Raw genomic sequence first — 25,489 nt, 5'->3', positions numbered from 1 at the left:
TCAGTGAACTGTACTTGAAAAGGTGTAGCTGCATTTATGGTGTTGAGCATGATTTAGGTGGATGGATCTGGTCTCATATCGAGACACTGAATACAGATACTTATTTTTTCAGTTATGTGATTCAGTATTTTTATATAAAAAACTGTGTGAATGTTGCCAAAGCTCATAGAAAAAGCCTGTGAATCCTGAATCCCTACATAGGGAAACCCTATGGGTCCTGCTTCCTCCACCCATATACAGTGATTGACAATATTTCCTGTATGAGTTTATATACAGTTATATGAAAAAGTTTGGGCACCCCTATTAATCTTAAGCTTAATGTTTTATAAAAATTGGTGTTTTTGCAACAGCTATTTCAGTTTGATATATGTAATAACTGTTGGACACAGTAATGTTTCTGCCTTGAAATGAGGTTTATTGTACTAACAGAAAATGTGCAATCTGCATTCAAACAAAATTTGACAGGTGCATAAGTATGGGCACCTCACCAGAAAAGTGACATTAATATTTAGTAGATCCTCCTTTTGCAAAAATAACAGCCTCTAGTCGCTTCCTGTAGCTTTTAATGAGTTCCTGGATCCTGGATGAAGATATTTTTGATCATTCCTCTTTACAAACCAATTCCAGTTCAGTTAAGTTTGATGGTCGCCGAGCATGGACAGCCCTCTTCAAATGATCCCACAGATGTTCAATGATATTCAGCTCTGGGGACTGGGATGGCCATTCCAGAACATTGTAATTGTTCCTCTGCATGAATGCCTGAGTAGATTTGGAGCGGTGTTTTGGATCATTGTCTTGCTGAAAGATCCATCCCCTGCGTAACTTCAACTTTATCACTGATTCTTGAACATTTTTGTCAAGAATCTGCTGATACTGAGTGGAATCCATGCGTCCCTCAACTTTAACAAGATTCCCGGTGCCGGCATTGGCCACACAGCCCCAAAGCATGATGGAACCTCCACCAAATTTTACTGTGGGTAGCAAGTGTTTTTCTTGGAATGCTGTGTTTTTTTGCCGCCATGCATAACGCCTTTTTGTATGACCAAACAACTCAATCTTGGTTTCATCAGTCCACAGGACCTTCTTCCAAAAAGAAATTGGCTTCTCCAAATGTGCTTTTGCATACCTCAGCCGACTCTGTTTGTGGCGTGCTTGCAGAAACGGCTTCTTTTGCATCACTCTCCCATCCACTTCTCCTTGTACAAAGTGCGTTGTATAGTTGACCGATGCACAGTGACACCATCTGCAGCAAGTTGATGCTGCAGCTCTCTGGAGGTGATCTGAGGATTGTCCTTGACTGATCTCACCATTCTTCTTCTCTGCCTTTCTGATGTTTTTCTTGGCGTTCCACTTCTGGCCTTAACAAGAACTGTCCCTGTGTTCTTCCATTTCCTTACTATGTTCCTCACAGTGGAAACTGACAGGTTAAATCTCTGAGACAGCTTTTTGTATCCTTCCCCTGAACAACTATGTTGAATAATCTTTGTTTTCAGATCATTTGACAGTTGTTTTGAGGAGCCCATGATGACACTCTTCAGAGGAGATTCAAACAGGAGAACAACTTGGAAGTGGCTACTTTAAGTAGCTTTTCTCATGATTGCATACACCTGGCTATGAAGTTCAAAGCTCAATGAGGTTACAAAACCCAAAAAAGTGCTTTAGTAAGTCAGTAAAAAGTAGGTAGGAGTATTTAAAACAAGAAAATGATAAGGGTGCCCATACTTATGCACATGTCAAATTTTGTTTGAATGCAGATTGCACATTTTCTGTTAGTACAATAAACCTCATTTCAAGGCAGAAACATTACTGAGTCCAACAGTTATTACATATATCAAACTGAAATAGCTGTTGCAAAAACACCAATTTTTATAAAACATTAAGCTTAAGATTAATAGGGGTGCCCAAACTTTTTCATATAACTGTAGAAGGAGAGCAATTAATCATTTTATGTGGGCGGAGGAATCAGGACTCAAAGGCTTTCTATATACAGGAGGGAGGACTAGTAGGCAATTTTCTATGGGAGGAATAAAGTGAATCACGTGCCGTGCTTCATCAAGCAGTTTTTAACAGAATTAAAGAGGTTGTCCAGTCTTAGGCTACAAGTCTGCAGTCACTCTGGTTCTCCAGCGCCAGCACCAGTATGTGATTTGCATACATGCAGTCACATACCAACTAGACATGTGCGGCCTTGCTCAATGCAAGAGCATTGAGTGAGGTTTGACACGTCTAGTCAGAATGTGGCCGGAAGTAAGTGTGGCGCCCCTGAGGGTTCGTTCGCCACAGAGTTATTGCATCTCATCCAGAGATGTGGTATCTCACTCTCAGGTAAGGAAGGAGTATGGCTCAGGACCCTAACACTACATCCACTACACCACATTTCCGGGGAACAGGGCGAGATTGCTCCTACGGGAGAGCACAGTCCCTGATCCCTGGCTGGAGTGGGGAGGAACCATTTAGAGAGGGGGAACTATGTAGTGGATGGGTGGAGGACGTAGATCCTGGGAGCACTGGAGTAGGAGTATAAGAGGGAGGAACCATCTTAGTTCAGGGAGTCAGTTCCAGTCAGACAGTCTGAGGAGAAGTGACAGGAGCAGAGGCTCTGCATGAGCTCTGCTCCAGAGGCAGGCCTAGTCGGGAGGCCTGAACCTGGAAGGAGAAGAGAGGAGAGGGAGCAAGAAGGCTCCAGGAACCGAAGGGACCCTAGGGGTACGGGCCATGCAGCAAGCCACCCGTACGCCCGCCGCTACTAGAAGAGTAGGGGGGTCAGGCCAGAAAAGGGGAACCGGTCCCCCTACTAGCACAGAGCTACAAGGCCCAACTAGGAAACCGGAGGCTGCAACATTTCAAGTACTGCAGGCCACAAGTCCACACCAGTACACTAAGAAGGTAGCCGCATAGGACCCTGGGGACGGAACACACGTCGCCCGCCAAGGCCCGAGGACACCGGATAGAAGTGCTGCTGGGTGTGAGGTGCAGGGAGCAGGCCAGAGAGAGGACACACAGAAGGGGGTCCTGTAATATGCTCCGGAGTTACCTGAGGGTCGACCGAGCCCCTCACTGCATGAACACAGGACGCCGTGGGCCCCTACACTGGCCCTGTATCTGGAACTGCTATAATCGTGAGTAAAAGACCTGGGACTGCACTATTTGACTCCGTGTCATTACTGACTACCTGCACCATAACCACCATCATCCATACACGCTGCCCTGAAGCTACACTCCACCTGTGGGGAGTTACATCACCTTGCTGCACACACCATCAGATTCAGTGGACTGCTCCGCAGCGGCGGTTCCCAATAACCGCATCCCACAGGTGGCGTAGTCGGACTATATATAACAGACACCCATAGACTACCCTGGTTTGACCACCCTGGGTCACGGTGACTACAACCCCCAGCATTTACAGGCCCGGCTCTGGGTATCCCACGGCCCAGGGGGCGCGTCATAAGCATATTGCATACTTGCGGTAAAATGACTGCCAACTACTGAGGTTTGCACCGGCGAATCCTCACAGTGTGCAGTACGTGGGCTGTGAAGATTCACATAGAGTGACTTCAGACTTGTACCCCAAGGCTGGACAATCCCTTTAAAGTGTAAAAGTATTTGAAATATTGCAAAATTGTTGAGCAAAAATTTTGCGACTTTTGGCATTTTTATGTTAGTGGCGGCAAACTTTTTCAAAAGTGGTGCGGAGCTTAGTCAGTAGGGGGCGTGACAGAGGACAGCCAACAAATTCATCAGAATTTACACAAAAGTGTTGTAAAGTAATGCAGAAATAGACTCCTGTCCCTGCCTGGAGTTACACTTCTTGCAGCTGAAAGATGCACCAAAGTCCCTAAAGTTGAATGAATTTGAAGCATCTTATCCCAGCACCTTTCATCAAGATGTAAGTACAAAACACCAGCCATGGTGAATCAGGGGTCATAGACTTTTTGAGTGTTTAGATGGGGAAAGCAGCACTCACGGGCAACCTGGCTGCATTTAAACACCTCTTTACATGAAACTCAGTATCTCTCCCTTCATTCTATGTTAGCCTATGTCCTTGGAGTGGTGATCAGACCGGTAGACTCTAAAATTAAAGGGTTTGGTATACATTATCTCTCAGAAAGTGATGAAAATTATTAAATGGTCACTGTAACCTTACACTTCTAGACAAATGATTGATAGATAATGTGATAAAAAGACAAATCTGCAAAACAGTTTATTCATAAATTTTTTCTTACCGTCCCCTAATTAACTGCCGCTAGGTGTCACCCTTCTGTGTACTTGCTGTCCACTGCCTGTTGTAAAGTGTAATCCTTGTCTAGCAGCAGAGACCCCGAGACAGATTACAGGACGTTGGGGTGGGTCTTTCTTTCACTGCTCCTGCTCTCCTGCCTCTCGAACTGCATGTTAACAGACAAAGAACTTTGAGTTCAGGATAGGGGAGCATATTGGACAATGGTAAGCACAATGCATGCTGGGAACTAAAAGAATGAAGGTTCCAATGTTCCAGGTCCTATGGTGCTGGCAGAATGCTGTTAAAGAAGAATCAACTGTTCAAAAAAGTGGATGACAAATTTCAGAACAGGACAATCGTCATATTAGCCTAGTATGTGCAACGAAACCAGTTATAATGTGTTGTGGCAAATGAAAGCAGCAAAACAATTCTTTTCTACAGGTTTTGTGTGAGAGGACAGGTAAGTATCCTCCTAATCACACTGAATGCCTTCTCTTGAAATGTGTATCCAAATAAGAAACAAGAAACATGTAAGTAGTAGAAACAGTCATATCGTATCTTACAAAAAACACCATAATTGTTCCATCAAGATTTCTTCACTAATGTCATAGGATACAAATGCCGTGAATGTTTCAGGTCACACTTTCTACTTTTCTACACTTTTTATTTAATTTTCTTTTAGAAAAATGTGATAAATATCTCAGTATCAGATAGAGTAAATCTATGGCTGGTTTGTGCTCTGCCAAGGACAGAGCGATCTGTGCCTCAAAACATTAATGATAATCCCCTTATAAATCATTGGAACCACGATTTGGTTAAAGGGAATCTGTCACCTTGTTTATGCTATCTAATTTGAGAGCAGCATAATGTAGAGGCAAAGACCCTGACTCCAGCGATGTGTCACCTTACTGGGCTGCCTGTTGTGATTTTGATAAAGTCTCTGTTTTCTCGTGTGCCTACAGTTCAGTGGTAATTAGACCTTGCCCTGCAAACTTGAACAATTTGCAGAAGACTTTTTGTTAGGTATGAATTTTGTTCTCTAAAATCAAATATGTCCATCTTGTTCATCAATATAAGGGCAGGTGCAGACGGCCGTATTTACGGTCCGAGTGTGATCCAACAAAACATCAGATCGCACCCAGTCAATGTTATTCTATGAGGCCGTGCACATGTCAGATATTTTACTCGGACGGAGTCTGCACAATTTGCATCGAATTGTCAATGGGTCCGTGAAAAAAATCGGACTGCACTTGGATGACATCTGAGTGCAGTCCGATTTTCATGTACTGACAGAATGGAGAAGATGAAGAAATTTTTTTTATCTCTTCTCCTCATCCAGAAAATAGGATCACATTGTGATAATTGGATAATGGACCGATTTTCTAGGATGAGAGAAAATACTATTGTGTGACCCTGGCCAAAGATGACTACTAGAGGTGTCTGGTACCCTTATGGCGCAGAAAATTAAAGTCCATACTTATACCGTGAGTGCTGAAGGCCAGGGCACTGGGGACCTTTAACTACTGCGACTGTGTAAGAGGAAGTAGTGATACCCCTGAAGTGCCCTGGCGTGATGTGACATTAGTAAGGAAAGACTGAAATCTGCTGGCCGGGCGAAACCAGGTGGAACAGCTTTGTATCATAAAAATTGCATGGGGAGCAAGTTCTTGTGCTGGACCTGGTCAGGTGACTCGCATAACAGAGTTCCTGGATATAAAAGCCCTGCACGCCAAACTGCAGGGAGGTTTGGCACCAAGATGGAGAGCGGAGAAGACGTTGACCATGGATGGCGCCAAGGCCAGCGTGACAGGCTTTAGCAGAAAGCCTACGTCACCCAGGTGCCGATCATCGCTTGAGAAGATCCAGACGACACTCGGTGAGACCCAGAGCTCAAATGCGCTGGTCAAGACCAGGACCCGTGTCCTACGCCAGTCAAGTTCCAGCGACCAGACAACACCCGTCAAGAGTTGCGACCTATTCCCCCCCTCCCCCCAGGCCAACGAGACATCCGTCCACCGTCAAGCACCGAGGACCCGCAAGGAGATGGCGACCAGAGGAACATGTCTGCGGTTTAAGAGGATCAAGGTGAGTGAGCAGGGCCATCACTTGCAGCTATAACATATGGTGCCGGGGCTAGGGCATCAGGTGGGGAGGGTGCCGGTTGGTGTGTAGGAGGCTCAGCGCGCCTTAATAGACTTCATCAGAAAGACTTGCAGTCTAGCGGGAAAACCCGGTGGCCCCCCACTAGGGCTAGGATTGCAGGAAGAACTTGCATAGTAACTCCCCTGAACGGGCGTACCATCCTTGAAACCAGAACATTAACGTTATGTAGTGAAGAGCTCTCATTGTTATTACAATTGTATCGTTCTATGGTTCATTGTTGCGTTTGAGCTGTTTAATATCATTCATTGTCTTATATCTACTGTAAATCACATCGTTCACTGACTGTTCCTGCCTCATGTCCTCTGTGCGTTGCATCCTGTCACCTGCATTACAACTGTTGCAACTCACATGTTGGAATGGGAGATTTGTTACAAACACCTCTTGACCATCACAAAAAATCTGACCCTGTGTTTAAGCTCTATCCTAAGAACTCATGCACATAGCAAAACTATAGGCACTCAATACTAGAGAGCTACAGACAGGGTACTGCCACATGGTGCACTTTATGAAATATGGCATCCAAAAGAACATGCCACAACTATTCTTCCTGGAATCCAATAGAAGAAAAATCTATATACCAGGCATATGGTGGGAAGATAGAGTCTGATAGAGCCATAATATGACATCCATAGACTTCTATCTAGCTAATAGGTTTAAGAGCCCCATAATGGCAGAAAGGGTGGTTGGGACATAAATAGCAATTTTAACTGAATAATAATAATTCATTGAACCAAATAAATACCCTTTGAATTAAATTCTAAAAGAGTACCAATCATCTATTTTTTTTTAAATGATAGGTACTTCTTAACATGTCCTGCAGATTGGTAGGGGTCTGAATTAGTGATGACGCTTGGGTGCTTATCGAGTATCTTCGGTGTGCTCATATATTATGTTCGAGTCCCTGCGTCTGCATGATTTATGGTGGTTAGGAAGGCCTCAACACATACAGTGATTGCCTGTTTGTTAGGGAATCCTCACATGTGTTGAGGCTGCCAAGCAGCTATAAATCATGCAGACGCAGGGACTCGAACATAATATACGAGCATGCCGAAGATACACGGTAAGCACCTGAGCATGCTCGGTTAAAGCATTAAACGAGCACATCACTAGTCTGGATCCTTAGATCCCCTACAAATGTATCTAAAAGTTTCTCTGTAGTGCCACTGCTCAACAGGAAGAAGTGCTGAGCTTTTTCAGTCATCAGTGGGGTCTCAGGACTCGGATCCCCACCAGACCACTGCACGTTAGGTAAAAAATAAATAAAGGATAGATACTCTATAATCAACCCGAATTAAATCCCCAAATAAAACATTAATTATGTCACGTAACCCAAATGTTATTAAAGTAGCCAATACATATTTCTTTATTGAATTGAAACTCTTAGCCGAAATAACGAACCTTAGAAATTGCCACATAAACTTCCAGTGTAAGATTTTCAGAAAAAAAAAGTTAAAATAAATAAATGAATTAATAAAATAATATAATATGAAAAACGGGCTCCCTGTGTTAAATGAATGTAGCATCTGTCCATATCATGTACACTGTATCAGGACAAAAATATATCATTAAGACACTTTGTATGGAATATATTTTGATCAAGTCCCACACAGTGACGTGATAAGTGGAATACAATGACTGATTTATCTACAATGTACATTCAAGACAGTTTGTTAATATATTATCAAAAAATACACTTGCAATTCTCAAAAGACCGAGTCTACATTAACATTTTAAGGTACTATCACTTTTTTTTCTTTTCTTTTTTTTTGTTTTCTAACACAGAATTGTTAAGACAGTACACAACTGTTTTTGGCAACAGTGTAACACGGCTATTTCGTCATTAACGAAGAGACGCATTTTCTTCTTGCATGACTTAAGGTGTCAAAAAGAATTACAATCATTCAGGGAAGACGCCCATTTATTGGATAACTTGAAAAAAAAAAGAGTAAATGATACACCTTCTTAAGTTTCATGAACGCATCTGTGTGGAACACTTTATCAAGTGATATAACATCAGTCTGTTGTCTGCAGACAGAAATCTAACATCGTTAATCATTGCACATTGGTTTGGTGATGTACACATTGGCCTTTCTTATGGTATGTATCCGGAAAGATGAAATATATTTCTTGAAAATCTATGTTGTCCAACCATCACAATGAACGAGCCACAATATAACACCCACTTTTATTTTTTACTTTTTCAGATTGAGATATGTTTTTTATGATACATTCCACTATGGAACACTTTCGAACTAAGTGATGTTGTGTTTCAAGTGGGTGCAGTCTATATTTTCAGTACATATGGGCGGACAGACCAAATTAGGCAAGCTCGACGGTAGTTGTTTCTGGCCTCAGGTTAGACATATCTAATAGGATTCCGTATTACAAAAGGCTCGGGAGTTCTCAGGCACATTATGGGTCATAGAAAAACCTTTACATCTGCCGATACGTTTGAGACTTTGTTTCTTCTTCAATGACTTGCAATAGGCTACTGTTTTCCTTTTTAAATATTTTTTCCTTTTTTTTTATATATATATATAATACAAAAAAACCTTTAAGTATGTTATCTTCCCATCTACTCACCACACTCCCTATAATTTTATATAGCACACGAATGCGCATCTTTTAAATAAAACTCGATAAAATATCCCTCTCGGAACAATATATTTCTATTGAAAGGACCTTGTCTTCATTAAACCTTTTCGGCCCTCTTTATGCAGCTCATATTTTCCAGAGTCTTTATTTTTTTTAAAATTCCATTGATAAATTCCATTTACAATCTCAGCCTCTATATAACAATAGTCATCTCTATTTAGGTCGCTCCATATGTTTTTTTTTTGTTTTTTTTATTTCAAATCATTTAGAACGTAAAGATGTAATATAACATGATCTTGAACTTTTAACAGATACAGAAGAGAGAACACCTTGGTTACTCTGACCCCCATGCATCAAGATGACCTTGAAATTGGACTACTACGGTCTATATGTTGCTTTTTTGGGGGATTACACGTTTCCTCATCTCATCGTGACTTCTTCCAACTCTACTGACGGAATGAATAACCATGGACATGGTCTTCGATACTAATCCCTATATTGGTGTCACTATTAAAAAATAGCTTGGGTGTGCCTGCTTGTCTCCTACTTGTGCCGTTGAGTTGGTGTGAATGTCTTCTTCACGTGTACAGTGTGTGGTCGTCTGTGTTTTTTTTTTCTTAGATTTTTCTTAGATTTAGGAGAATTTTCTTTAAAGGTTGTACTCTATCCCCGGCATACTGTAAAACCCATTTACAAAAATAGTCACATATATAAATAAATGGCCTACAAATTAAATAATAAAAAAATGATAAAATCACTAACACAAGTTCTGTAAACATATGGCAGTATGGAAACTGAAAATGCAAACAGTGGACACAATTATTGTACTACAGTGTTTTATGTGAAACACACAAACAGTATAGGTTTGCATTCCCTTGACTGATCCCAACAGGCCGAGAAGCCTCTGGTGGCTTCCAGAGTAAGCGTCAACTGGTATTTAAGCAGTAACCACCAGTCAAGCTTGATGCACCATCTCTTGACAAGAGGTCACTGTCTTTTTATAGGCACTGACCTTGAGTACATATATGCAACAACTGTCAGTTTGGCATAGATCTCCCAAAAGGAGTCCTGTTGACACGGATGGGTCATCTTCACAGGTTGTAAACAATTTGTCACACAAATGAAAAATAAAAATGTGCAGTTTTATTTTTTATTCTCCCTGGCATCTTTGCTTTTGTCCTCTTTTTCTGCTTTGTCTTTTTCATGTTTTTCCTTCTCGGGCTTTGTGACACTATCATAAGATGGAGGTGATGTCGTGGAGGGTGTCATGTCTGTCTTCTCAGTGGTTGAGTTCCCGTTAAGCTTATCAATCACCATGTCTTCTTTAATAGGTAAGCTATTTACTTCTTTCATTTTATCTTTTCTATACATATATGAAGCTTTTTTAATTGTTTTCCTTAAAAAATAGTTCCGGAAACAACGTTGAATAATAACGGCAGAAAGTTCCTCTTGTTTTCTCCTTAATGTAGATGTGATTGGTTCATAAGAGACTTTCGAAGGGTTGGAGGCCATAAACCTTTCTTCCATCGGTTGTCTGAGATTATCCATCTCATCTCCTTCACCCAACACACGTTTTGTAAAGGCAAACAAGATGTCAAGGCAGTGAATTCTGTCACCGCTTACCATGGGAAGATCCATTGCAATAAGCTGAACTTTGTTTGGTTTTGGTATACGAAGAGGTGGATCCAGTGCATCCGCAAAGTTAGTTAATTTACTATATTGAATAAATTGTGTTGCATCTGGATCAAACTTTTCCCAAACTTCATAGAACATCTCAAAGTCATCCTCCCCTAGAGGTTCTGCGCTTTCTTCGGTGGCAACACTAAAGTTCTCCAAAATTACAGCAATGTACATGTTTACCACCACTAAAAATGATATGATGATATAACTTACAAAAAAGAAAATCCCAACAGAAGGGTTACCACAATCACCTTTGACAGAGCTTCCCGGATGTTCTGCATGTGGGTCACAGTCTGGTGCTCCACTGTTAAGAATTGGTGCCAACAAACCATCCCATCCGGCAGAAGTTGTGATCTGGAATAGGCAAATCATACTATTGCCAAAAGTTTCAAAATTAAACATGTCATCAATTCCAGATTCCTTCTTGACATAAGCAAAATTGGACATTCCAAAGATGGCATAAATGAACATAACTAAAAAGAGCAAAAGACCAATGTTGAATAAAGCCGGAAGTGACATCATCAAAGCAAAAAGCAAAGTTCGAATTCCCTTTGCTCCTTTTATGAGACGCAAGATTCTTCCAATCCTTGCAAGTCTTATGACTCGGAATAATGTTGGGGACACAAAATAATTTTCAATCATGTCAGCCAGAAACATACCTACAATAAAAAATGAAAATTAACATTACTGGCCAAATCTTCCTTTTCTATTTTTTTCTTAAAGATTGACATAACCAAATGGGGCTCTACGTTCAAACGAGTAATTTTTGAACCATATCGGCCTACAGCCAATCTTCCTGAATCCCCAATAGAGCTGTGACCCCCCCCCCAAAAGATATATTATACACTTATTTAGCCTAGAATATTGGACGAATATGAATAAATAAATGATATTATAGAAACATTTAAGGGTATCGGTGGCCACTTGGCCCACAGGGTTCTAAGGACCCCTACTAATCAGCAGATTGAAGGAGTATAATAGCTAGTCCATATGAGTGTGCCTAGCACTGCAGCTCAGTCCCATTAAATGAATAGGTCTGAGATGCATATAGGCACAACTACATTAGTGTGTGTATATATACACACATACATATGTATATATAATATTGTACACCTTTCTACTAATCAATGGAGGTACTGGGGGTTAGGGTATGTTCACATTGAGGGTTTTTTGCATGGATTTTGGAGCAGATTCTGTTTCCAAATCCACATGAAAAAAATACTTTTCAAATATTCTTTGCATAGTCGTCCTATTAATTTCAACGAGAAATGTTTCTATAGTGCAAAAGGTGCTGCTTCTTTTCTACAAGTCTTTTTTCCACTTGGAAAAGAAGCACCGTGTCAATTCTTGAGGCATTTCTGTTTGAAAAAAAAATGCTCCAAATTTGACGAATGAATCAAATGAAACAGAAAAAAGCCCCATACACTAAAATGACAAAAAAAAACATAAACACATCAAAAAGTTAACTTTTAAGTGAGAAACATCCATATAAAAAAATCTGTGTGTACATACCCTTAGACCCTCACTTGTGCAAAAAACAGCTTTAGATATCACTGCTGGTGAGAAGAAGATTCTAGTGACAATTCATATATCTGCTAGCCAATACAATACCAGAAATTACTCTGCTGGTCCTGAAGAAAAAGGATCCAGGCAATATATCTGGCTACTGAGCATGTGTGACCACTGACACTGAGCCAATAGGTGGACATTCTGGGAAGAAATCAAATGAACCCCAGGGGGAGCCATAACAAGAATGTAACAGTAATATTTAGATACCTGAGGATTTTTTCAAAATTATTACACCTGAAAATGTAAAGTAAATAAATAATATAATCTATTGTAAATGTGATATTATGCACATCTTACCTACAATAGACAGAATAACAACAACAAAATCAAAAATATTCCATCCAATGGTGAAGTAATAATGACGAAGGGAAATCAGTTTAAGGACGAATTCACTAGTGAATAAGACAATGAAGACCAAGTTGATCCAGTACAGGTTGTTCTCCATATCGTCGCTTTGTTCGTCTGTTTCAATCATCATTGTTACCATGTTAAGGCAGATAAGGATCATGATAGTGATATCAAACGCCTGCTTTGTCACAAGGTCAAACACGAAGCCTTGATATTTATTCTACAAAAAAAAAATAGAAAGTAGGAATAAGAATAAGGAAAATAGAAACATTTTATAAAAACATCACTTAAATAATGGCGGTTTTCAGCTGAGTGAGTTCCTTTTTTTGTTTCAGATTTAAAGCTGTTATGGATCCATACCACAATTTAAAATACTGTTGCTACAAACCAATACAATGTACCATAGAGTGGTAATGCTTTGTGTGCACGGAACGCACAATGGTTGTGATGGTCCTCGGGGGCTTCCCCATTTTTACTGCTTGTATTGCTACTCTTTTCTATTATCAGATAACTGCCACTATGGAAGACAAAGGGGTTTCTGGGATATCAATTGTAAGGTGGCTGTTGAACACGTAGTTGATGGGAGGTATGTATCATGGAGGTGCTTGCCTTCTGTGATGTAAACCTGGAGTAAAGCTCTAGTACACTTAGTATTTAGAGGTTTGTTAGGGCATCTGGGTCAGGGTTACGGGCAGCCGGAGAGATGGGCAGGTCTCGTTGCCCACATACTCCACCTCGGGGTGTGGTTCTCATTATAAAATGGAGCTGGTTTGTCTCACACATGGTCTGTGTGTGGAGGTGAGAAGGCCTCCTGTGTGATGTCTCCAGACTGAGCCAGTGTACTGGATGCTATCCAGCCTGAGTGTCCTGGACTATCTCTTAAGTGCCATTGTTGGAACTGTTTTCTTTGTTTAGCCTGCACTGAAAGGCTATTTATTTTTGCTTGCTTGTGGTATGCTTTATGAAGCACCAATAAACCAGCCTGGACATTTAAATGGAAATGGTTCCCGTAATACCTCACCCCGTACCCGAGTGAATAGCATTACCACACAATATTGATCATCAATATCAGATTGATAGCATATCTCTCAACTTTGAAAGACAGGAAAGAAGGACACTTTTTTTATTTTATGATAAGCCACTTCTCTAACATCGCACAGTGGTTTTTGTGCCCACACAGAAAAATTGTTTTTAGAGAAGACCATTAATGTTCTCACACAGTGTGATCCCCCTTTCATGGCCCCTACAGTATAATGCCTCCACAGTACATTCCCCCACACTTAGATGCCCTCACAGCTCCAATGCATTGTAAGGTGCCCCAATAATCACCCCCACAATCACCACCAACTAACAGTATATTCCTGCTGGACCATACATTTCAGACGACTAGTCCAAGAGGCCTGAGGCTTATTCCTGCCCCGCTCCCCTAGACTGACAGGTGTTATGATCTGCAATATAAACTAGGGAAAGAAGGGGAGAGCTGTCCCTACAGTAAGACTAAGCTGAGTCCCTACGTTGTAGCGGGCAACCTGTTCCTTGTGAACAGACCCGCCTTCGTCCTCGGCTAGTCTGAACGGAGACCTATAGAGAAAGGGAGGGGTCCCTAAAAGAACTAAGGACTGGGACAAAAAATGGGACACCTCCTAACAGAAGTAGTTGCAGAGCAAAAGATAAACTGACAAAAGTGCTAGAGGTCCCAGAGGACCAAGCAAACTAGAGATAGATAGGCACAAAAGCACCTGGCTAGAGAGACAGTCTAAACAACACTGAAGTCCAGCAAAGCCAGAAGGGCGGAGCTGGAATATATAGGAAGATGGTCATGTGACCGCAAAACACAAGATAGAAACAAAAACAAACAGGAGGGTTCTAACAACAGGTGTCTCCCAACCAACACACATAGGGAGAAACCTTTGTTTCATAGATAGCGAGGCAAAGAAAAGCCACTGGGAACTTGCTCTACTGCCTTGGACTAAACATAAAAGATTTATAGTCCCTGACCGGCTGTTCAAAGTAAGTTTTCTCTGAAATGCTAAAACATACAGTACATGGCAGAAACATACAGTGTAGAAACGCAGTTATTATCTGATTCATGGTTCTTGCATTAATCTACTATAAGATTCCCTTTGGATGAATGGTACTGAGTTGCAATGCTAAGTGCTTATGTGATAAGATTTAAATTCACCAAAGTTAGTGCAGATTTTACCCGGAAATTCGATTTGCAGTGAATTTATTCCATTACAGTGAGTGACCCTTATTATGCTATTGGCCCTGGAGACACGCCAGGGCATAATAAACATTAAATGTAGAAAAAAATTAACAACTAATTCTCACTTCACCATTTTACTTCCACTGCTTACTATCCCCTGTACTGTCCTCGGTACATCTTCTTATCACTGTCGAGTGCTGCATCTTCATGGTAGGCCTGGACAACCCTAGGCTCTGCTTTGAGTGTGGGTCCTAAGACCATGGCGCATGTGACAACGTCACCACGACCTTACAACGCACATGCACAGAGACGTTCCAGGCCTAGTCACGCACACTAGGCTGGTACATCTGACCGCGTTTAGGCATGGGACGTCTCTGCGCATGCGTGTTGTAAGGTATAGGTGATGTCATGACCAGGATTTCTGTGCAGGATTGTCTTGGGCTTAGTTGTGTCCGTGGCGGTAAGAAGATGAGCCACGGACCATAGGGGAAAGAGTGAGCAGTGGAGCTGGCTAGAGGGGTGAGCGGTAAGGTCAGTATTAGTTTTTTCTTTTATTAAGCTTTTGCCGGCCCTCTCTTTCATGCAGAAAATATGGAGTTTTGTAGAATTCAATTCCACTTGAATAAATTTGCTCATCATTACCAACCACATCTGCTACCCTCACCAAGGCTCCATGACTAAGTGATTAGTGGAACGATGCTGAAAGTCAGCCATCATGAATCTACAATGGCTAGCTAATCCTAAGAAAAAGCCATGAATGTTAAACCTTTAATATTCATATCATGTGAAACGTCTTACCGGTGGTCTTGGAATGGGCTTTTGTGGCTTTTTCGATCCTAGCTTCTTCATAGCATTATAGTATTTTTTTTGTTCTTCTGTCATGAAGATATCTTGACCTCCAAAGTAAAAAAAATAGAAACGAAAACTGGTTATAACCTTGGAAATATGATTTAGTACACAAAATACATATATTACTACATTTCTATAGAAGCTTTTTACATATTATTTATTCTATAACGCATTGGATTCCAACCTCTGGCTTACTCTCTGTTGGAAAACTACAGCCCCTAATATTTACACTTGGCTACTATTAGCTAGAAAACTCAATAAGGAAATACTTTAATACAGCTACTTAAATCAGTTGCTGTCTATGGACATGGGTGAACCTTCAGAAATGATAGCCTCAGTCGACACTTCACTTTATCTATGAAAGACTTGACATGGAAAGGAGACCTGTCATGTTGTGCATGTAGTCCCATCTATGGGCAGCCTGCTATAGAACAGAAGTTGAGCAGATTGAAATATAGGTTTTATGGTGAAATATTCAGTAAAACTTGACTTATTTATTTATTTAAATCCCTGCTCATCCTATGCTTAAAAGTCCACTGGGTGGTCCTACTCAGTGATTGACAGCAATCTCTCCCATTCACTGGATAAGGCCGCCCATTGGACTACTAAGCATAAAAATTAGTAAAATACCAGTTATTTTTTAATCATTTTCCCACAAAACTTTATATCTATTTGTTCCACTCGTGCTGTATAACATGATACCTGAAGATAAGACCTAGGGGCAAAGGGATAAGACAAAGGGACGGATCAAATTAGGACAAATCAGGGTACAAATCAATTGCATATATATTATCAGAAAAAAATAATGATTGTACTCAATTGCCCATCTAAACAATAAGGCATATAATATAATACTTATCTTCTTTTTCTGTTGGTTGAAGTTGTCGATGATGACACCAATGAACAGGTTCAAGGTGAAGAAGGAGCCGAATATGATGAAGATGACAAAGTATAAATACATGTAGATGTTGTCTTCATATTTAGGCTGATCCATTAACTGTAGTTTGTAAAGGAAATGAATATTATAAATGACAGCAATTTATAACATATCCTTGTTTGGTTTCTTTTATTTCATTGAGGTTTTTGTTTGGAAATAAAAATATAGTTAATAGATTTCTGCATTTTGGGTTATTTAATAATTTTGCAAATGAAATCTATCCATTTCTTAATAGTTAAAATCTATTTTTTTTATTCCGTAGTTCAAAAGGAAGATACAACCTTAATGATTAAACATCCACGTACACATTTCAGGTTATTCTAACTTACTAATAGTTCATTAATCCTCATGTTTCACACTTGGATCTCCCCTAATGAGAACATCATCTGTAGAACAGGTTCTTTACCACTTTGTGTTTTGTTTATTTAATAACTAGAGATGAGCGTTGTTCTACTCGAACTGTTCGCCAATCTCAAATTCGAGCTGTTTTGGGCGGTGTTCGAGCCGGTCGGCGAACACGAACAATTTGAGAAAAATTCGGCTGTTCGAGGTTATGTTCGATAACTGTTCGTGCACCAAAATCATAACTGGATTTTTTCTCAGTAATGATGAAAATTAATGTTAATACGCAGTTTGAGTGTACAGAGGGGCGGGGGGAGGGGCAGGGGATGGATCTCTGCAGGAACAATGAAGATCTCCATTTTTTTTTCTCTTTCCCGCATTTGCAGTGGGGAGGTGCAATCTGTCAGCCTATCAGCAGCGCACACACGGAGCGAAGTGCTTTTTTTCACACAAGCAAGGGCATGTGTGATTGGCAGTGTATGTCACATGTCCTTGCCCTATAAGACCAAGCCATTTTCCCCGTCGCCACCATTTTCTCACTGCTACAGCTGCGTGTTAGACGGCACCGCTGTTGCTGTGTGCGCTATACCTTGTTAATTTCAAGCCAATTTTCGCACAAATCTACAGATAGCTTGGGAGTAGGGAATAGTTGTGATTGCAGTCCTTTTAAGGACTAGGTTACAGCATTTCCTACGACTTTTATCAAGCAGGTCTGTGCTCTTAAATAGATAGATTGTGGGAGTAAAGACTAATTGTAATTGGAGTCCTTTTCAGGACTAGGTTACATCAGTTCCTATCAGTTTTTGCCAGGCAGGTCTGTGCCAGTGCTGTGCAAGTTTTTTTCACAGCATTTGGCTGAATCTAGCAAAGCTAATCCTTTTTGGCCTATTGCAGAGTGTGTTAGTCAGTGGAGTAGCCTATCTGTGTTGCAAGATATACCACCTGTGTATAGAATACCAATTTTTTTACTGCACCTAGTGAAGTAAAATCTTTTGGGCATAGCATCATTCTATTAGTCCATCTATACTGACCTCCATCAGGTTGCAAACTGAATATAATTTTTTTCTGCATCTAGCTCTGAAAAAATATTTGGGCTTCTAGCAGTGTGTGGGACTTGGTCTATTAGTCCATCTATACTGACCTCCATCAGGTTGCAAATTAAAAATAATTTTTTTCTTCATTTAGCTCTGAAAAAATATTTGGGCTTCTAGCAGTGTGTGGGACTTGTTCTATTAGTCCTTCTATACTGACCTCCAGCAGGTTGCAAATTGAATATAATTTTTTTCTGCATCTAGCTCTGAAAAAATAATTGGGCTTCTAGCGGTGTGTGGGACTTGGTCTATTAGTCCATCTATACTGACCTCCATCAGGTTGCAAATTAAAAATAATTTTTTTCTGCATCTAGCTCTGAAAAAATATTTGGGCTTCTAGCAGTGTGTGGGACTTGGTCTATTAGTCCATCTATACTGACCTCCATCAGGTTGCAAATTAAAAATAATTTTTTTCTGCATCTAGCTCTGAAAAAATATTTGGGCTTCTAGCAGTGTGTGGGACTTGGTCTATTAGTCCATCTATACTGACCTCCATCAGGTTGCAAATTGAATAAAAAAATTTTCTGCATCTAGCTCTGAAAAAATATTTGGGCTTCTAGCGGTGTGTGGGACTTGGTCTATTAGTCCATCTATACTGACCTCCATCAGGTTGCAAATTAAAAATAATTTTTTTCTGCATCTAGCTCTGAAAAAATATTTGGGCTTCTAGCAGTGTGTGGGACTTGGTCTATTAGTCCATCTATACTGACCTCCATCAGGTTGCAAATTAAAAATAATTTTTTTCTGCATCTAGCTCTGAAAAAATATTTGGGCTTCTAGCAGTGTGTGGGACTTGGTCTATTAGTCCATCTATACTGACCTCCATCAGGTTGCAAATTGAATAAAAAAATTTTCTGCATCTAGCTCTGAAAAAATATTTGGGCTTCTAGCGGTGTGTGGGACTTGGTCTATTAGTCCATCTATACTGACCTCCATCAGGTTGCAAATTAAAAATAATTTTTTTCTGCATCTAGCTCTGAAAAAATATTTGGGCTTCTAGCAGTGTGTGGGACTTGGTCTATTAGTCCATCTATACTGACCTCCATCAGGTTGCAAATTAAAAATAATTTTTTTCTTCATTTAGCTCTGAAAAAATATTTGGGCTTCTAGCAGTGTGTGGGACTTGTTCTATTAGTCCTTCTATACTGACGTCCAGCAGGTTGCAAATTGAATATAATTTTTTTCTGCATCTAGCTCTGAAAAAATATTTGGGCTTCTAGCGGTGTGTGGGACTTGGTCTATTAGTCCATCTATACTGACCTCCATCAGGTTGCAAATTAAAAAAAATTTTTTTCTGCATCTAGCTCTGAAAAAATATTTGGGCTTCTAGCGGTGTGTGGGACTTGGTCTATTAGTCCATCTATACTGACCTCCATCAGGTTGCAAATTAAAAATAATTTTTTTCTGCATCTAGCTCTGAAAAAATATTTGGGCTTCTAGCAGTGTGTGGGACTTGGTCTATTAGTCCATCTATACTGACCTCCATCAGGTTGCAAATTGAATAAAAAAATTTTCTGCATCTAGCTCTGAAAAAATATTTGGGCTTCTAGCGGTGTGTGGGACTTGGTCTATTAGTCCATCTATACTGACCTCCATCAGGTTGCAAATTAAAAATAATTTTTTTCTGCATCTAACCCAGCCAATAGTTTTGGCCTAATACCACAGTTTGGCCACTCAGCTCTGCTCGGTTACCATCCATTGTTTTTTTGTGCAAACAACTCCAGAGTTGTGAATTAGTTAACCACCAAAATGAGTGGAAAAAGGCCTGCTGCTGGTGGAAAGGGGAATAGGCGTGTTGGGAAGGGGAAAAAAGGTTGTGTCCGTGGGGTAGGTGCAGAAGAAAGACCATCTTCCAGCCAAACTAAAATGTCTACTTCTTTTAGCGGACAATGTGATAAGATCCCTTTCTTACGGCCACGCCAATCGCTACAAATTCCAGATGAGGCACAAAAACAGCAGGTGCTTCAACGGATATCAAGTGCTCCTTTAAGTGGGCTCTCCTCCACATCAACTTCAACATCACAAATACTCCAGTCCTCAAAGGTGTCACCCAAATCGCACTTGCTTCCTCACAGCTCCCAAATCTCCAGCTGCCCGTCTGAGTATGAGGTAGAACAGATGGTTGAGTCTGCAGAGCTGTTTACTCATACTATAGCCTGGGAATCAGAGGTCGACTCCAGCGCTTCTGTGAATCCAGACGAGGAAATGATCTGCACTGATGCCCAGAATCTTTATGAGTCGGATCCAGGACCAGACGCAGAAGGTTCTGACCATAATGTAGACCCTCATTCCCAAACTGTAACTCCTGTTGGTGGAGACAATGAGGAAGACGATGATAAGACTCAAATACCTGATTGGAGCGACAACTTTAGTTTTTTGTCAGGGCAGGAACAGGTTGGCTCTGAGGACGACGGGTGTGATAACGCACAGGGTGATGATGATGAGGTCGGAGATCCCACTTACTGTCAACCCACAGTCAGCCAAGAGATGAGGTCAGCAGAGGAGGTGGAGGAAGATGCTAGTGACGACGAGGTCAGGTTGCGCCTTCCTGGACAGAGACGTAGTACTGGAAGCACGTCAACAACTGCATCCTCAAACACAACTCTGCCTCTCACCACAAGTCGTGGTGGCTCTTCAGGTCGCATGGGTGCTAAGCCTTGCATAGCCTGGGCATTTTTTCAGATCGATAAAGATGACCCAACTCGTGTTATCTGTAACATTTGTCAGCAAAAGCTAAGTAGAGGCCAAAAAATACATAGTTTGAGTACTTCATGCATGAACCGGCACATGGACATGAAGCATAAGTTGCAGTGGGAAGCTCAGTGTGCTACAATGCGGTCTAGCCGGCCGGGCCAACCACCGTCTGCCATATCTTGTGCATCCGCGGCCTCTTCATCCTCTGTGACTGGGGGGACAGCAGTCACACCTGTTTTGGGGCGCAGACCTGCCACCTCTTTACCCGCAACAGCCAGCGTGATTGGCAGGTCATCATTTTCTTTGGAGGTGGTAACACCAGCTGGTCTTGAGCGCTGTCCGACATCGATAGCACCACCTTTGGATCAAGGCAACCTAACATGTCCGCCTGCATCTTCCTCACAGACCGGCAGTTTTCCGGGGACACCCTTATCAACCCAGTCTAAGCACAATAGCCAGCCCTCGGTCCCTCAGATGTGGACAAGTAAAAGACCATTTCCTCCTAGCCATGAGAAAGCTAAGAGGTTGAATTTCACCATCTGCAAGCTCTTGGCTACAGAAATGCTGCCTTTCCGCCTGGTGGACACAGAGGATTTTCGAGACCTTATGTCCGTCGCAGTGCCCCAGTACCAGATGCCCAGTCGGCACTACTTCTCAAAGAAAGGTGTGCCTGCGCTCCACCAGCATGTCGCACACAACATCACCGCTTCTTTGAGAAACTCTGTGTGTGACAGGGTGCATTTCACCACAGACACTTGGACGAGTAGGCATGGACAGGGGCGTTACATGTCGCTGACTGGGCACTGGGTAACTATGGTGACAGCAGGACAAGGGGCTGCTGTCCAAGTCTTGCCGTCCCCACGAGTTGTGCGTCAATCCTCTTTATGTCATTTTTCCTCCACTGCTTCTGCCTCCTCAACCTCCTCTCGGTCTTCCACCTGCACCCAAAGCCTGTCTGGTCATGCCACAAGCTTTCTAACTGCGCAGAAGGGATCCTGCACACCTCCTTACTATGCTGGCAGTAGGGCTCAACGTCATCAGGCGGTTTTTACATTGAAATGTCTGGGAAATGTGAGTCACACAGCTGAGGAGTTGTGGTCAGCTCTGGAGAACCAATTTCATGAATGGTTGTCTCCACTGGACCTGAAACCAGGGAAGGCCGTGTGCGACAATGCTGCAAACCTGGGTGCGGCCCTTCGCCGGGGCAATGTCACACACGTGCCTTGTATGGCTCACGTGTTGAACCTGGATGTCCAGCAATTTTTAGCCCACTATCCCAGACTAGATGGCCTTCTGCAGAGGGCACGGTCGCTGTGTGCTCACTTCCGCCGTTCGCATCCCGCAGCTCAGCGACTTACATCTCTACAGAAGTCGTTGGGCCTGCCACTTCACCGGCTAAAATGCGATGTGCCTACCCGGTGGAATTCAACTCTGCACATGTTGCAGCGACTGTGGCAGCACCGACAAGCCCTGGTGCAATACGTTCTGACGTATAGCCTGGGCCAACGAGATTCAGAGGTGGGGCAAATCACGCTGGAGGAGTGGTCTCAGATCAGGGACCTATGCACCCTTCTGCACAGTTTTGAAATGGCGACGAAGATGTTTAGTGCTGACGATGCCATTATCAGCATGACTATTCCGGTGATTTACATGCTGGAGCACATGTTAAACAGAATTCGGAGTCAGGTGGTGGCACAAGAGGAGGTGGAGGAAGTAGAGGAGGAGGAGTTGTATGCGGAAGGGCTAACATCTGCAAGGTCCAGACGGTCGGCAGCACCAGGGCGGCAGGCGTGTGAGGGTGGGGGAGATGATTTTACCAGGGCGCATGGTAGCAGCCAAACTAGTGAGGAAGGTGCAGGAGCCCAGGAAGAAGTGGAGGACGAACGGATGGAAGACTCATCAGATGAGGGAGACCTTGATCACATTTCTGTTGTGCGAGGTTGGGGGGAGAGGACAGAGGAAGGAAGCATGATTGTTACCTCGCCACCAACACAACAGGGACTTGGTGCTCCTGGATGCGCAACACACATGAGTGCCTTCTTGCTGCACTACCTGCAACATGACCCTCGAATTGTGAGAATTAGAAATAATCCTGACTACTGGGTTGCCACACTGTTAGATCCCCGGTACAAAAGTAAATTTGCAGAAATTATTCCTGCCATAGAAAGGGATGCACGCATGCAGGAGTATCAGCAGAGACTGTTTCAGAATCTTACATGTGCTTTTCCACAAAATACCAGTGGTGCACGTAGTGAATCTCACAGTTCCAACTTGCCAACCGTGGGACCGTCAAGTGTTCAGCACTCAAACCGTAACAGAACCACAGTATCTGCTGGTAACATCAATTTTGCGGAATCATTTCACCACTTTTTTAGCCCATCCTTTGCAAGGCCACAGGAGACAAGAAGTCTGACACATAGTCAACGCCTAGAGACGATGGTACAGGAGTATCTCCAAGTAAACATTGAAGCCACGACTGTGTCACTGGACCCTTGCTCTTTTTGGGCTTCCAATCTGGATAAATGGCCAGAGCTAGCCACTTACGCCTTGGAGATCTTGTCATGCCCCGCAGCCAGCGTTCTGTCTGAACGTGTGTTCAGCGCTGCTGGTGGTGTGCTGACAGATAAGCGCACGCGGCTCTCCACTGATAATGTAGACAGACTCACGTTCATAAAGATGAACAAATCATGGATCCGAAACGACTTTTCTACCCCTGTGTCATCCTGGGGAGAGTAAAAGCTTGATGATTGGTTAAAATCACCCTACCAACCGTTTTAAGCTTTCAAATTACTAATCATGTTTATCTGTATCTTGACTGGAAAATAATTTGGGCTTTGTAGCAGTGTGCAGCACTGATCCTATTAGGCCATCTATAATAAGCTTCACCAGATTTAAAATTAAAAATAATTTTTAGCTGCATCTAGCCCGGAAAATAATTTTGGGGCTCCGAGATGCGCAAGACACATAAGTGCCTTCTTGCTGCACTACCTGCAGCATGACCCTCATATTGTCAGAATTCGAAGTAATCATGACTACTGGGTTGCCACACTCTTAGATCCCCCAAACTTTTCGATCAACCTTTTCATTTTAATAAAGACCAAAAAAATGGTCATTTTTGAAATTATAAGCATTAGCAGGTTGTTAGAAACTGAAATCAAACAGTTTTCAACTCAAAACTTTATTCTAGGTGATGTTACATTTTCACATAGGACCCCTTGTTCGAAAGGAGCTTCTGAACTCTCTCGTCCATTGAATTTGTCAGGTTTTGGATGGTTTCTGCTTCAATTGTTTTGCATGAGGACAGAATACCCTCCCAGAGCTGTTGCTTAGATGTGAACTGCCTCCCGCCATCATAGACACTCCTTTTAATGATGCTCCAAAGGTTCTGAATGGGGTAGAGGTCAGGGGAGCATGGGGGTCACACCATAAGTTTGTCCCCTTTTATGCCCATATCAGCCAGAGATGCAGATGTTTTATGTGCAGCATGAGATGGTGCATTATCATGCAGAAAAATGATCTTGCTGTGAAATACACGGTTCTTCTTCTTGAACCATGGCAGGAAGTGCTGTTTGAGAAAATCCACATACATTATGGAGTTCATCTTTAGCGCCTTCAGGGATCCTAAAGGGGCCGACAATCTCTCTCCCCATGATTCCAGCCCAAAACATTACTCCACCTCCTCCTTGTTGGCGCTGTAGCCGTGTTTGCGTGGGGTGTCCATCAACCAGCCATCCTCCACTCCATTCATCTGGACCATCGAGCGCTGCACGGCACTCATCCGTGAACAAAACAGTTTTGAAATCAGTCTTCATGTAATGTTTGGCCCACTGGAGCCGTTTCTGCTTGTGTGAAGTGGATAGAGGAGGTCGACAGGATGGCGTATGCACAGCTGCAAACCTCTGAAGGACCCTGCATCTTGTTGTTCGGGGGACGTTGGAGGCACAAGCAGCTTCAAAAACTTGTCTGCTGCTATGACAAGGCTTTTTTGCCGCTGCTCTTTCAACCTGACGTAATTGCCTGTAGGAAAGAGTCCTCAATTTGCCCTTATCAGCACGCACACGTGTGTACTGTGAATCAGCTACATACTTCTTGATTGCCAAGACACTTCATCCTGATCATCGCACAATGTTGATTGTAGTCATGCCTTGACCTAAACACTCCACAATTTGTTGCTTCTCAGCAGCCGACACATCCTTTTTCTTTCCCATTTTGGCAGAAAATGTAGGCTGCTTAATAATGTGAGAGAGCCTTCTTAAGTAGTCTTGCCTTTCATTGGACACACCTGCCAAACTAATTAGCACAGGTGTCTGCAATTGCTTACAGTGATATAAAGAGCCCTGACACACATCACCATCAATGAGTTTAACTGACAAACAAACAAATTCTTCCCTTATCACTCCTAAACACTTTTTGCATAATAATTTGGAACGCGGTGTACATGTGCTTTTCCACAAAACACCAGTGGTTCACGTAGTGAATCTTACAGTTCTAACTTGCCAACCGTGGTCTGTATGGAATTGTTCAATAAAGGGCCCAAAATTAAGATAACATAGATGGGAGAGGTCTCTATGAATAGGAATTCCTAAGTATTTGATACCCTGTGAGGGCCAGGCAAAGGGAAAGTTGGACTGGATGGAATCCTATATGGATTTAGGGAGGGAGACATCGAGGGCCTCAGACTTCGCTGCATTGATTTTAAAATTTTACCATGTAACAAAGTGATCTATTTCAGCCATAACAGCAGGGATGGATATATGTGATTGAGTGATATATACTAGGACATCATCAGCAAATAG

General features: G+C 42.2%; 1 protein-coding gene across 3 annotated transcripts in view; it reads right to left on the bottom strand.

The window, feature by feature from the left end:
* Positions 1–9,205: 9,205 nt before the first annotated feature.
* Positions 9,206–25,489, bottom strand: part of LOC141161749 (sodium channel protein type 2 subunit alpha-like) — a 313,242-nt gene continuing 296,958 nt past the window's right edge. For all 3 annotated transcript variants that reach the window (XM_073647018.1, XM_073647017.1, XM_073647019.1), the window contains 4 exons: positions 16,489–16,626; positions 15,579–15,683; positions 12,524–12,794; positions 9,206–11,316 (listed from right to left, as the gene is read on the bottom strand). In XM_073647018.1, coding sequence (XP_073503119.1) covers positions 10,121–11,316; positions 12,524–12,794; positions 15,579–15,683; positions 16,489–16,626 — 1,710 coding nt within the window. In that variant the 3' untranslated portion in view covers positions 9,206–10,120. The remainder of the gene's footprint in view (positions 11,317–12,523; positions 12,795–15,578; positions 15,684–16,488; positions 16,627–25,489) is intronic.

Source organism: Phyllobates terribilis, unplaced genomic scaffold (assembly GCF_046119375.1).
Source record: "Phyllobates terribilis strain yellow unplaced genomic scaffold, ASM4611937v1 Scaffold_9__5_contigs__length_417890890, whole genome shotgun sequence".
In the NCBI taxonomy this organism is placed as follows: Eukaryota; Metazoa; Chordata; class Amphibia; order Anura; family Dendrobatidae; genus Phyllobates; species Phyllobates terribilis.
The sequence above is the reverse complement of the archived record's forward strand: the minus strand, read 5'-3'. Positions and strand labels throughout refer to the sequence as shown.